The sequence below is a fragment of the Aspergillus costaricaensis genome (genome assembly GCF_003184835.1).
Source record: "Aspergillus costaricaensis CBS 115574 unplaced genomic scaffold BO79scaffold_2, whole genome shotgun sequence".
NCBI classification, from domain to species: Eukaryota; Fungi; Ascomycota; class Eurotiomycetes; order Eurotiales; family Aspergillaceae; genus Aspergillus; species Aspergillus costaricensis.
This window is the reverse complement of record NW_020291802.1, coordinates 645711-658886: the sequence shown is the minus strand read 5'-3', so window position 1 is coordinate 658886 and position 13176 is coordinate 645711. Positions and strand designations below refer to the sequence as shown.

The 13176-nt window shown below is 49.1% G+C and overlaps 3 protein-coding genes across 3 annotated transcripts; 2 read left to right on the top strand and 1 right to left on the bottom strand.

Annotated features, from left to right (window-relative positions):
- The first annotated feature begins 414 nt into the window (after nt 1-414).
- On the top strand, nt 415-1969 carry BO79DRAFT_25018 (vesicle-mediated transport protein Vid24). The gene is made up of 4 exons (XM_025685801.1): nt 415-983; nt 1041-1191; nt 1247-1604; nt 1664-1969. The coding sequence occupies exons 1-4, from the start codon at nt 543-545 to the stop codon at nt 1728-1730; spliced, it is 1017 nt and encodes a 338-aa protein (XP_025544394.1). The 5' UTR covers nt 415-542; the 3' UTR covers nt 1731-1969.
- A 682-nt stretch (nt 1970-2651) lies between these two features.
- On the bottom strand, nt 2652-7270 carry sskB (putative MAP kinase kinase kinase SskB). The gene is made up of 2 exons (XM_025684382.1): nt 5455-7270; nt 2652-5401 (listed from the first exon to the last, which is right to left on the bottom strand). The coding sequence occupies exons 1-2, from the start codon at nt 7263-7265 to the stop codon at nt 3103-3105; spliced, it is 4110 nt and encodes a 1369-aa protein (XP_025544393.1). The 5' UTR covers nt 7266-7270; the 3' UTR covers nt 2652-3102.
- Nucleotides 7271-11016: 3746 nt separating this feature from the next.
- BO79DRAFT_136683 (ammonium permease MEP2) lies at nt 11017-12763 on the top strand (the record flags this gene model as incomplete). The annotated part of the gene is made up of 6 exons (XM_025678088.1): nt 11017-11103; nt 11169-11233; nt 11289-11543; nt 11601-12275; nt 12350-12581; nt 12638-12763. 6 exons carry the CDS (start codon nt 11017-11019, stop codon nt 12761-12763), a joined length of 1440 nt encoding a protein of 479 aa, XP_025544392.1.
- Nucleotides 12764-13176: the final 413 nt, after the last annotated feature.

Genomic DNA, 13176 nt, shown 5'->3' with positions numbered 1-13176 from the left:
CGAGCGTCAGAAAAGAAAAAGCTGCAAGGGAGGCCGTGCCAGACGTGCAAAGGCTGCAAAATGCCAGAAATGCTCGAATAACCGCCCGAGGCGCCGTTTGCCCCATTTGCCTCCCCCGCGCTCGCATGATCAGTCGGTCGATTCCTCTTTGGGCAGTGCCTCGCCCCAGACTGACCACCAAACTAAACGATCCTCTCTTCGTCCATCCTCTATTCTTTCCTTTGCCTGCTCCCTTCATCCCCGACTTCTCCTCTTTCTCCTCTGCTTTCCTTACTTCTCTCTCTAAACTTTGCTTCTTTCCGCTGTCTGCGCCCTAACTCTCTATTTGCCACCCCGATCCCGCTGTCGTCCTCCCCCCGTTCCCATCTTAGTTCGCCCACCCTCCCCTCCGGTCCAATAAATCACCCCTATCCTTGAGCTGCCCTTACTGTGCTTGTATCAGGCTTGTTTGTTCCGCCTGATCTTGTTTCACTCCTCGCCCTATCGGTGGGAATTTGCAATCTTATTCATTCCGATGTTATTCCTTCCTTAATTAGCCTCCAATGCCGACTCCGAGTGATAACACCCCGCCCTTGAATGCTTCAATCGCAGAAGAAATCTCCGCTCGCTCTACCTGTCCACCGGAGATTGATAGAGAGAGTCTACATACCAGAGAAGAAAGGCCGTATCCCTGGGTGTCGGCGTGGGAGAGGAGAAACACCAGCGATGATGCTCCCGACAACACCTTCTCGCCAACCGGTCCATCAAACCATACCGCCTTAACACCATCAGATGGAACTTCCTTTACTTCCACCGATGCGGACCCCGTGACGGGCGAGCCAGTAGCCAGAGCGCCCACGAAGGGCGTGGGGAGATCGGAAGACGAACCTGCTGCGGGGAGACTGAGCCCTGCTGCGGAGTCATCCTGCTCCTCCGGCCCGGTATCTCCAGTCACCCCTTCATCAGCTACTTCTCTGCTAAGCTATGAATTTTCTAACATTCGGGTATGATGGCCTACTTTATCCCTTCGTTCTCTAGGTCTCCCTTGCTGACTGTAACAGCTTTTACCCAATTATTCGTCGTCTTTTCTGCGACCGGGAAGTAGATTTACTGGTACACAGCAGTCAGACAGCCATGTCTACAGCGTTGATGTGGAGATTAAGCACGTTGATATGCTTGAATCTTATCTTTGTGGATACCTCCGCATACAAGGTCCGTGAGCGCTTACACCAGCCCACCATATCCAATTCTAACCTTTTCGCATCAGGTCTCACCGAGGATCACCCTACTTTAACAACGTTCTTTGAAGGCGAGATCATTGGAACCAAGCACACATTCAAAACTAGAAACGAAGCATGGGGCGCGACCGAAAAGACTGACATGCAACATTGGGGAAGGTTTCCCGCTTGGCGATCGCAGGCGAAACAGGCGAAGAAACCGGATTTCACATTTCGAAATTTTGCCCAGCGTGAGCACCTTTTCATGCGTTGGAAGGAGTACTTCCTCGTTCCTGATCATCGCGTGAGGTCGATCTCCGGAGCTAGCTTCGAAGGCTTCTATTACATTTGCTTTAATCAGGTGGAGGGAACGGTTGCTGGGATCTACTTTCACGCCAAGAGCGAAAAGTATGTTCTGCCTTACCCCAGTGGTATTTGTGACAACCAAGACTGACTCTTATTGCTAGGTATCAACAACTCGAGCTCAGACATGTCAAAGACTATGGTTGTGCGCCAGCCATGGAGTTCCGTTGATCTTCTTGCAGGCTTGTCCAGTGGTCGGTTCGACCACTGCAAAAGGAATTCATTTATCATCACCTACGGTTTCGCATGCTTCTACAATTAATGGCTATTAAATGGTTACGTTCACTTCTGAGCCTCCCAGCCGCGATGGCTGATCTGTTACGGTTATACTGTCGGAGTTACTATTACCCCGCTCTGTTTTGACTGATGTCTCTTGACGAATTTTCTTCCGACTTGTCTTCTTCTCTCTTCTATCGGCGCAGGCTTGGTTGATACGATATGGTATGGAACGGAACACTATTGGCCAATTATATCCTCGCACTTCTTCATCTCTTTCAATATGACGCAGCGCAGCACACAACACAATGTAACGTCTTCTCCCTTGACAGGGAAGACTACTAGTTGATAACTAGGCAGCGGTATCGGGACTACTTCACTCCTTGATGTCTGCTTTTTGTTCCCTTGTGAATCAGTTGCTTCTTCTCTCAATTATGACCGGTTCTTTTTTATATCTGATAGCGGTAGCGTTGGTCCCCTTTTTGTCCAAGGGACGATTTCTTCTTTTCTTGCCTGTCTGAGTGAGGAATATATATTACTATCTATCCATCTATTCAATGATTTACTATTCCACTATTACGTTCCAAGTATAAGTGTTCTTGGCTGTGCTACGCATTCTGCGTTTCTAGTTAACGCGGACCGGATGCTCTGTCACTGAAGACTTAAAAACAACTCCAGCAAGTAGGTCCTAGAATACAGCAGTAATCATGATCGTATCATTGATACTCCCTCCGTAATAGCCTTCCTGATGAACAACTTAAAATCCCACCACTACCATGATACTAACTACTACTCTAATTAAAGAGCACTGAACATAACATAACATAAAGAGGACGACACCGTTAAGTGATACTAGATAAATACTCTTTCGTTTTCCCGAGCACTAACTACTATCATAATTGGTAACTGAAAAAAAAATGTAAAAACTAAGCCCATCCCGAAAAACAGCAGCACACAGCACGTATCGTATATCACATGGCTATATTGATGGAAACCTCCCAAGGTAGAGGAGTACAAAAGCGGAACAGAAATAAAGAAATTTGAACATGACAAAACACTAGTTATGACATGACATGTAGAACACGGCGACGGTGGATGGGAAGAATGAATGAATGTAAAGTTTGGCGGCGGGGTATCAAATGCAAATTTTTATGCGTGTATGAATATGGAAGGGCTGAGATAGATGAATTGCGAAAAAAGCTTCGAAGGTTTGGTGTGATCAGGTGGGATGAGAGGACAATATGCGGACATCATGTTGGGTTGGGTTGGTTGTTTAAGAGGTTAAACGAAGAGCGTAGATCAATTCGCTGGAAGAGGATCAGGATGATCATAGATACGCAGAGTTCTGGCGACTGCCTGAGTGCGAGCTACCACCGCTGTTGTCGCTGCCAGGCGTGGCTGGCTCGAGGACGACTTGCTGACGGATGGAGACGATCCAATCGTGCTGGAGTAGTTCTGCTGCAGTGGACCGTTTGTTGGGGTCACACTCGAAGCATCGTCGGAGGAAGTCGATACCTAGGTCGCTGAGCTGGTCCCGGGATGGCAATTGCGGCTGGTTGCCCTGGGCAATGTTGTACATGATGGCCCATTCGTTGTCCAGAGTGGACCAAGGACGACGACCTGTGGCCATTTCCAAGATCACACATCCTAATGACCAGATGTCGACAGCTCCCTGGCGGTGGATGAGTTTTGTGGTATCGCCGCGAATCACCTCGGGCGACATGTACATCGGAGTGCCGGTCATTGTTTTCTGGTTCTTGCCCCAATTGTTGTGGGCCAGCTGGGCGTCCTTGGGCACTATAGCATCCTTGTGACCGGCGCCGGCGAAGGCATCCATAGGGACAACGGTTCTGCCCTGACGAGCGATGATCTTCGCAGCACCGAAATCAACGTATTTGATAATACCATTATGGTCAAGCAGGATATTTTCAGGCTTGATATCGCGATGGATAATGCCAGCCTGGTGCAGGTACGCCAACCCCTCCAGCAACTGAAGAGCATAGACCATAATGACGGTTTCGTCCTCGACACGTCCGTGCTCAAGCAAGCTGGCAAGGGACCCACCAGAACAGTATTCCATGAAGATGTAGACCTTATCGCGGTGCACTTCGATACCGTGGTAAGAGACGATGTTAGGATGATCCAAGACTTCCAATACACCCATCTCATCGCGGATTTGCTGGGCAATTTTAGGGATAAGTTGGGGGTCTTGCAAACGAATCTCCTTGACAGCCATGAGGTAGTTACTGTCAAGGTTAATACCAGCGTAAACGGACCCAAATGTTCCTCCACCAATGAATTGGCCCTGTTGCCATCGCAGAGTAACGTTCGTAGCCGAGGATGAAAGCACCGTAAGAGACCTGTCTGCTTCGTTTGAGCCCTCTAGAACCCTTCCCAGTGCTTGGCGTTTAGCATCTTCGTCAACACGTCTTTCCTCGATTTCGGTAAGATGAGCCACGCGCTGCTCCCGAACAAGCTTGGCTGCCTCTTCATCTGTAAGGACCCGCCCTGCGCCCATTCGTCTCGAACCGCCGCGCTCTTCCAAGCGTTGCTTTTCTGCCTGAGCTGCACGAGACGATCGAGCACCCATGATATCAAAGTGAGATATAAGAAGGGACATGCATCCGGCAACCTTTTGTCTCAGACGACTATACTGAGCATCATCCATAGACAGGAGATGTCTGCTGGAGGTGATAGCCATTGCGAATTCCAAAGCAGCGACGGCCCACTTGAAGGTCTTTCTGTCAGCAGCATCGCAATCATCACAGATGAACGAAACCCAGTCGAGGGACAACTCGACGAGTCTATTGCTGTTCATTGCGCGTCTATTGGGATCAACGTTTGAAGAACGTTTGCCGAACTCGGTAGCAAACGCATAGCATGCTTGGACTAGATCATGATTTTCCACGTCTTTCTCCTTTAGTTGCTCCCGTATACGGGCAACACTATCCATGATAGTCATTGACAGCTTAAATGAGATCTTCTTGATCTTGTTAAGCTCCACGTTGACCCGGCCAAGATTAGCACGCTGCTCGATGGCCATATCGAGCTGGATACCAGTGAGATGTGTCAGCTCATGTCTGGCATTAGACAGTCGCTGCTGCGTTCCTTCGACCACAAGTCGCAATTTGCCCAATCGCAAGTCCGTGGGCTGTTCCATGATGCCCAGCTGCATCTCCTTGCCAGCCCAAGCAAGAGGCTTTTCCGGACGAACCACGAGGATATACGGTGCATGCGGTGTATCCTTGCTGGTGTCATCCTCACGAAACGACGTGCCTAGGATAGCTTGGATATCTGCAGGGCGATCCCACAATGCGGGGTGCGCAAAGAGATAGACACCTTTTTGACCCACAGAGACGTTTGATTTAATCATGAAATGATCTGACACCAGCAGCGACTCCAAAAAGTCGTATGCAATATCAGCCGGCAAATTATATTCGGTTGCATTTTCGAAAAGCTGGCGCAAGAATCGGGAAAATCGGTAAAGCTTCCGTTGCCGGATCCGGGTTGAGTCCAAGACGCTTTTATAACGCTTGTCCATGTCGGCCGGATCCTCGTCATGGCGAGGCTGCAACTCCCGCTCAAAGTGGTGCATCAAGCGTTGGATTGACTTGGCAGTCAGTGCACTAGCTCGGGTTAGCCATGTAAATTTATTGTATAGTCTGAGAATTGTTCGTACCTGAACTGCTCCGCGACCTCGATATCTCCGCCCTCAAGTTGTCGGCCAACCTCGTTGGAAAACTCCCAATCCTGCTCTAGAATTTCCGCTTCTTTAAACGTGTTCTTATTTGCAGTCAGCTTCCAGTTCAGAAGCCGGAAGTAATACTTCATCGCATCCAAGACGACTGCGTCAAAACCTTCATCAATGCAAGGAGGCAGGTCCCAGCCAGGCTCGGGTCTGGCGATATCCAGATAATGCCGTTTGATATCAACCGCCACCTTCATCAGAATCTGGAACTGCGATATCATTTGATCGACTAAGATGGCGGACTGCGAAGCTGGGTCTTTCATATTCTTAGCGTAAGATAGTCGAACCCGTATAATCTCCTGTATGAGACGAGAGGGGAAATTGATCAAAGTAAGGAGTTCTTCGATATAGGGAGGTAAGTGACGTTTGGCGAAGGAACCCGCATTCTCAATCAGTGTATTCTTTGCTTTTTGGATGACTTCTCCGATGCCGTGAAGCATGTTATGCTTCCCTTGGAGGGTTTTGAGGCCATCCTCCTTCATGATGCGATCAAGGAAGGATGTTTCGTCGGATAGGTCGCTATTGATTGATTTCGTTCTCGATTTGTTGAAATCCAACTCATCGTTTCCAACCCATTTCTGCAGGATAGCCAGCTCGGTGTTGATCAAGATAGTCGTGTTGTGCCAAGCTAAAACAGCGTCGCGACTCGAGTGAAACTCCTCCGAAGCCACTCGGGGGTGGGCAGTTTCCAATTCCTTGTGAGTGGAATAAAGGCTCTCGCATCGTTCTATTTGTGCGACAATATCCTCAACCTGCTTGATGGGTGGCTTTCCAATCTCTGTTTCACCTTTGATCTCGAACTTGATGATTTCTTCGATAACGGGGCCAAGGCCAGCCCTCGCTTCTTCAATAAGCTTCCTCTGCAGTGCAACACTCCTCCCACATGTCCTGGCTCTGACACCCAACCATATTGCGTTATTCTGAGCCGACGATCGTTTCGATTCTGTAGACCCGAGCAACCGCTGCTTCTCTTGCTTCACAACGTCTCCCTTCAACACCGATGAAAGCATAGAATGCCATTCCAGCCTCTCTTGATTCCGTGGATTCTTGAGTTCCTCGATCGTTGGCTGATTGTCGTCGGTCAGGAAGAGCTGAATGTCCGGATCGTAGGCATCGTCTTCGAAAGGCACCTCGGAGGATGGTGAGGGTTCTTCGAGATCGGAGTCCCCCACCGTCATGCTCATATTTTGAGCCTCATCGAAATGACTGTACCAGGCCTGAGGATCGGCACGAATGCGCTGGACATACGCCTTTTCCTGAGCTCGATACTGTGCATTGGGGTCGCGTCTAGAAGTTCGTTTGGTTGAGGAACTCCGTTGGCGGTCATTCTGGAAGCTGATATACTGAGGCGGGCGTCGTTGGGGCGCGTAGGTATTGGAGGGCGTTCGAGCGGGGCCGGACGGACGTTGCGGCCGTAATTCACGATCGGTCACCGGATGACCATCCATAGGCGGGGCTTTCTCGAGAGCAGCAGAAGCACCTATACTGGCCCCGCGCGGGCGTGTGGGCGTGCCAGTTGCCCATGATGGCAGGGCAGATGGAATGGATGGCGGAGGGGACGAGGAAATAGTCGTCGCCGGGGTTTGGACCTGGCTGTCGAAATTCTCCGGGAAACTGGAGCTGGTTCTTACAGCATATGGCTGCTGCAGAAGCTCATCGGAGGACCCGGAGCCATCCGAATCATGGTTATTCAAATCAGGATGCTCCATGATCGGAAACCCGCGGTCCTGCTGAGATTCCATGTTGCATGTCCGACGTTCAGGAAGCGGGTTGGAAGGGAAGCCTCAAGCGGATAGATAGGGGGGTGTGGCGGTGCACGTCTGTGCTACTTATCGGTTCCGGACCGGGGCTGATATCGCGCAGGCGTACAAGTTGCATTCAAGGATTTTGGAATGCGAAGGTGAATATAATGAAAAGATAGTACAAGCGAGATAACTCCTCTGCCATTCAAAATTGCAAACCGCGAAGCATCTGAGGTTGAATCCGAGTGGTATGCTCCAGATTTGACAGGGCGGAGCTTCAGCCGGAGGTGGATTATTCCTGCCACACTTATACCGCATCGGGAGGCGGTAGGGCCCATTATGCCACAATCACGAGATGAACGCTGCCTCAGGCGGAAGGCACATGCTTTTCTACAAAGTACCAGACAGTGTTCCAGATCTCATGAATCATGTGGACATTCTCACACCGGCTTTTGTTAACGGGATATGGTAGCCCTGAATTGGTTTCTGCTGTGGCAACTGGCCCCTTGCTTCTCACAAGTACTCATAGGCGAAAGAAAATGACAGATCACACGGCTGGTGCTTGAAGAGGTATTTGAGAGGACTGAGGCATATACACGCCTATCAAAGTTCAAAAGAAGTAATTTTACGGCCTTGATTGTTACCATCCTACTCGTCTCTCACTCTTCCTCTCTAAGTATAAACTGTCAAAAGTTTTCAGAACTACCAAATGTGTCAGTGGGTGGTTGCCTAGGAGTATTCGCAAAGCTGTAGGCCGCGTTCAGCGCTCCAAATGATATAACCCTCAAAAAGCGACATAAAAGAAGCAAAATGCAACCATCAGCATGCCTCTCAAATTGACCAAGTCGGGAAACCGAGAAGGTGATCTGAAACTCTACTCCTTATAGTTCAGACGGAGACTTGTTGGGTTGGTATGCGTTCTCCTTTTCGGGCGTCTGTAAATGTCCGCTCAGTGCGGCCTCATGCATCTTCTCGAAATTCCCGCTTGATCCTTGGATAAAAAGTTGGACGACGATCAATTGACATCTTGAAGATCGCCCTGAGGCGTGAATAGTGGCATGCGTCTGATGGTTGATCAGTGGAACCCATTGTTCTGAATTGGGGCTGCGGGTCTCTTGGAGATCCATTTTGGAAATTCCGGGGAAGCTTAAGCAGGTACTGATGTTTGGTGGACAGTAAACTACAGGAACAGTTGATCCGACCGCCTAGTAGAATGTTGGTTAGATAATGACATCATGCTAGCAGCGTGAAAATATCCAGGTCAGGCTGTGGTGTTGTGGTCCAACTCCTTGAGTGATAATATATTTTGTATGGCGATGAGCTGTATCAGTCTTCCAGAAGATAGTACTAAGTACTGGGTAATTCTAGTGGGATAGAGATTAATCACACATAGCATCTATTATCTACTCTTTTGTGCTTGTTCGACATTCTGCTCTGAATTGGACAGAAACAGCGGAGATAGATTGAACGATATGATTATCAAATTCATGTTAATCAAATCCTCAGATGATCTCGCATTGATGATTGATGAAGACTGAAAGAACCCCCCAAAAGGTGCCAAGCCCGCTAGTCCGAGCCAGTCGGGATGCCGAATTGCCCTAGCCAATGGGGACTGGTGAGCTTATCTCTACCTACGGGAGACGCAGCTGGGAGGACTGAGTGGTTTTTGGTCAATATCGTAAACTTCCATGAAGAGGTACAGAGGAAATAGTTCCAAGCTGCTGACAGATATAGCGGGCTACTAACTAACTATTGTAGTAATACTTGGTGCTACCGTTGATTCAGGGATATCGATTGCTGATGTGGCTCCGTGGAGTTGTTGGTTCATCCCAGTCAAGCAGCCCTATGATCCGTGCTGGAAACACGATCGCTTGATCTGGACTTGGCCATCCCATACTAATTTTCTTTCATTTTCATTCTGAGATATATTTCGAATTATTGATGAGATATTTAGCTTTCTGTCAAGCTTCCATCGTACAGTATTGCCGTAGGAAGTTACTCAGAAGTCAGCTGGTAACATAGAAGGTATCTCCAAGGAGTACGGAGTAACCTTCCTGCTATGAAGGAACAACGCAGACACCGTCCGACAAGGATGATGGGACGGAGGTCTTGGCTTCATCAAAGCTCTACTTACTAGTCATGGAGTATCAACATTGCAACCGACAGTAATGGCCAGGAGTAACAGGAACCCACGGGGTTTGTTTTGAAAGAGGAAATCAGGAGGTCTGATAAGCCATCCCGGCCGACTGCTGATTGGACGGCCAAAGCCTGAAGATAAGCACAGCGAGACCGGCTGGGCTGAAGGAATTCACGACGCGACCATGAATTTACCATGGATTGATTCATACGAACTAGTAACTAAGGGAGTCACCGACTACCTCGTGGTCCTTGTCAACTGGGGTACAGAATACTAGCTGGAGTACCAGTGACTCCTCAAACCATGGAAGTTCGAGAACGATGGGTGAAGCCACGAACTCAATCCGCAGCCTTGTCTCTGATAGATAGGGGAGTAAGTAATTGATAGTAGATAACCATTTCAGCTGCGAATCCGGAGTAGTAGTAAGCTCAGGTAATGCCATTGTTTTTAATTGGCCGATTGAATGCTATCTCCCACCAGTCGCGAGAAGCTGTCCGAGAAATTAATGAAAACTAAAGAGTCCTTCGGAAGTTTCCTGCTCCTTTTGAGTCTTATCCGCCTTGCATCGAGTCCAATGACGCTGTTTACTATCCATTATTTCTCCCGATCTGTCATTGAAATCTTCAATCTCAGGGTCTCTATCGGTAGTCACATAGTATTCAGTAGTAGTATAGTAGTACTACAGTACTAGGTTAGGAGTAGCTGGTCACATTACCATCTTCAACCCCTATCCATAGTAAGTAGTAGTAGTAGTAGTAGTAGTTAGTAGAGTATGACATAGGAGGGAATTCTCAGCTTCTTGCCTGTCACTGATGCAGCATGGCGCGGTTAGGCTGCCATGCACCCAGCCAGTGTCACCCACACACATACCTAACTTGGCTTTTCCGTCCACGTTCTCGTCTGATTTCCTTCCAAGCTAGCGGGAAACGAACGTACTACTACAAGCAGACATTATTACAGGATGATGGCTGGATCCCGCTGCAGGTCAAGTGGAATATCCCAACGGGAAGCCGCGCATTGGCCCGCCCATCCCATCCCATCCATTCATTCATCCATCCATCCTTCCTCCGGAGTCTCCACGCTCTTATCCGCCGCCATGGCTTTTTTTGCTGCTTGCTGATATCTATCTATCGGTCGTATTGATTGCGACTAACCATGGCCCAGGGTTGCGCCTAGTGCCCGAATGGGTGGATCCGGCCATGAATCGATGCAAGTGAGACCATGGCGTTTCATTCTGACTGGTATCATCGCCCTGCTCCGACTATTTCCAGTACTATTTATCACTCCTGCATCCCCTCCTCCTTCCCCCTGCAGTGGCTTGTTTTGCTTTTTGAATTAGACTCCTCCGTCGTCTTCTATTTCCCTTCCTCCCATAATTCCTTTTTTTTCAACTCTCGATCGCTAGTGTCTAGAAGCCCCCCCTCGACTTGTTGCCCATCTCTCGCTGCCTTAACCCATTAAAGGCCTCTGGGTCTACACGTCGGACCCCCATCTCGCGCCCTCTGTAGTCTACAGGGCTCCTGGTCTTAGTGTGCAAGGCTTAGGAGTCACATAGACACTTTTATACACAGTTCTGGGCCTTTCTTTACCAGAAAGCCCCCTGTGTGATTCATTATGTCGGAATACCCTGTCGCCTACAATGGCACGGACAATGGGACCGGTGGTAACTCCCTGACAGAAGATCTTAACATCTACTACAGCGTATGTTTTCCCTAGATATGTGATGCAAGCTATGACTGGGGTCATCCCCTCTAACTGAATTTCAGTCTGGAGATATCGCTTGGGTTATCACCTCTACGGCTTTGGTGTTGTTGATGATTCCTGGTGTTGGGTATGATTACCACCTGTCCATTCAGCCATTGGGCCCCTCCAACTGACGACAACAGCTTTTTCTACTCAGGTCTCGCCCGACGCAAATCAGCACTGTCGCTAATATGGCTTTCAATCATGTCTGTCGGGGTGGTGTCATTCCAATGGTTCTTCTGGGGATACTCGTTGGCCTTTTCTCACACCGCTGGAAAGTACATTGGTGACCTGAACAATTTTGGAATGAAGGGTGTTTTGGCAGCTCCTTCCGTTGGTAGTACCAAGGTTCCGGATCTTCTTTTCGCTGTCTTCCAGGGCATGTTCGCCGCTATTACGTGAGTTTCCCAAACAAGGGACCAACTTTCATGACTGATGACTGATAACGGAGATAGGGTTGCCCTTGCTGTTGGTGCAGTCGCGGAACGTGGTCGCATGCTGCCTTGCATGGTCTTTAGCTTCGTTTGGTCCACCATTATCTACGATCCGATCGCCTGTTGGACATGGAACTCGTCCGGCTGGGTATACAAACTGGGAGGACTTGACTTTGCAGGTGGTACCCCCGTCCACATTGCTTCCGGCACGGCTGCACTGGCATACTCCCTGATGCTCGGCAAGCGCCGCGGACATGGCACCCACGAGCTCAACTACCGTCCCCACAACGTCACGCACGTCGTCATCGGTACTGTCTTCCTCTGGGTTGGATGGTTCGGATTCAACGCCGGCTCTGCCTTGAGCGCCAACTTGCGTGCTGTTATGGCAGCCGTTGTCACGAACTTGGCTGCCTCCGTGGGTGGTGTCACCTGGTGCATCATGGACTACAGACTGGAGAGGAAGTGGTCCACTGTCGGCTTCTGCTCCGGTGTCATTGCAGGTCTTGTGGCCATAACCCCGGGCTCTGGTTTCGTGACACCTTGGGCTGCCTTCATCTTTGGCGTGGTCGGCGCTGCTGCTTGCAACTACGCCACCAAGCTCAAATACGTGCTTCGTGTGGACGACGCGCTGGATATCTTTGCTGTGCACGCCATTGGAGGTCTCGTTGGCAACCTCTTGACTGGTCTATTTGCTGCGTAAGGCCCTCTGATTCTTAACAAGCAATCTTATACCTTTGGGCACTCAACTAACGCTTGCCCTCGGGTAATAGTGACTACATCGCCCACCTCGATGGTTCCACGGTCATTGACGGAGGCTGGATCAACCACAACTACATCCAGCTCGGCTACCAATTGGCGGACTCCATCTCCGGTATGGCCTACTCGTTCTTCGGAAGCTGCATCATCCTCTTCATCATCAACCTGATCCCCGGTCTGCACCTGCGCATCCCCGAAGAGGAAGAAATCCTTGGTGTGGACGATGCCGAGATTGGTGAATTTGCCGTAAGTGCTTCTCCATTGCATGGAATCAAACGACCTCCTATTCTAACAACAACTAGTACGACTACGTCGAAATCACCCGCGATGTCATTGGCGGCACCAGCCCCGAGAATGGCGACGTGTCTTCCAAGCGCACCATGACTCCTCCCAACGGCAACGAGGAGACTGTGGAGACCAAGGCCTGAAGTACAGTAGGAGTTATATTGAGGATGATTGGCTATTCATCTTCAATTCCTCCTAACTTCGAGTCATGAACGAACACAATAACTTCTACACTTTTATTTGGATTTAATTTTTACCCTTGATACCTATTTCGTTTCTGGTCATTATGTCATTCTTTGGATACCTTCAGATGTACATATTATTCACTTTTCATTTGTCCATTTGTCCTTTCTATCAACATATGTTTCTCACATATAACCCAAAATTCATCATACATTTTCTACTACATACAATGACCTGTGAAGAAGCCAAAGACATCGCAGTACCACTACTACTAGCATAATATAATATCCTGATTTGCCATCTTCTTTACCCAAAGTTTTCATTTTCCATTACCCCTCCCAGTGGAATTCTTCATTTACGTACGATCGTCCTT

Bases quoted from the DNA above. Each gene is read 5' to 3' on its own strand.
- BO79DRAFT_25018 (XM_025685801.1), top strand. From the start codon at position 543: ATGCCGACTCCGAGTGATAACACCCCGCCCTTGAATGCTTCAATCGCA. The intron at 1,192-1,246 runs GTCCGTGAGCGC...TTTTCGCATCAG, and splicing joins TGGATACCTCCGCATACAAG to GTCTCACCGAGGATCACCCT. The intron at 1,605-1,663 runs GTATGTTCTGCC...TCTTATTGCTAG, and splicing joins TTTCACGCCAAGAGCGAAAA to GTATCAACAACTCGAGCTCA.
- sskB (XM_025684382.1), bottom strand. From the start codon at position 7,265: ATGGAATCTCAGCAGGACCGCGGGTTTCCGATCATGGAGCATCCTGAT. The intron at 5,402-5,454 runs GTACGAACAATT...AACCCGAGCTAG, and splicing joins GAGGTCGCGGAGCAGTTCAG to TGCACTGACTGCCAAGTCAA.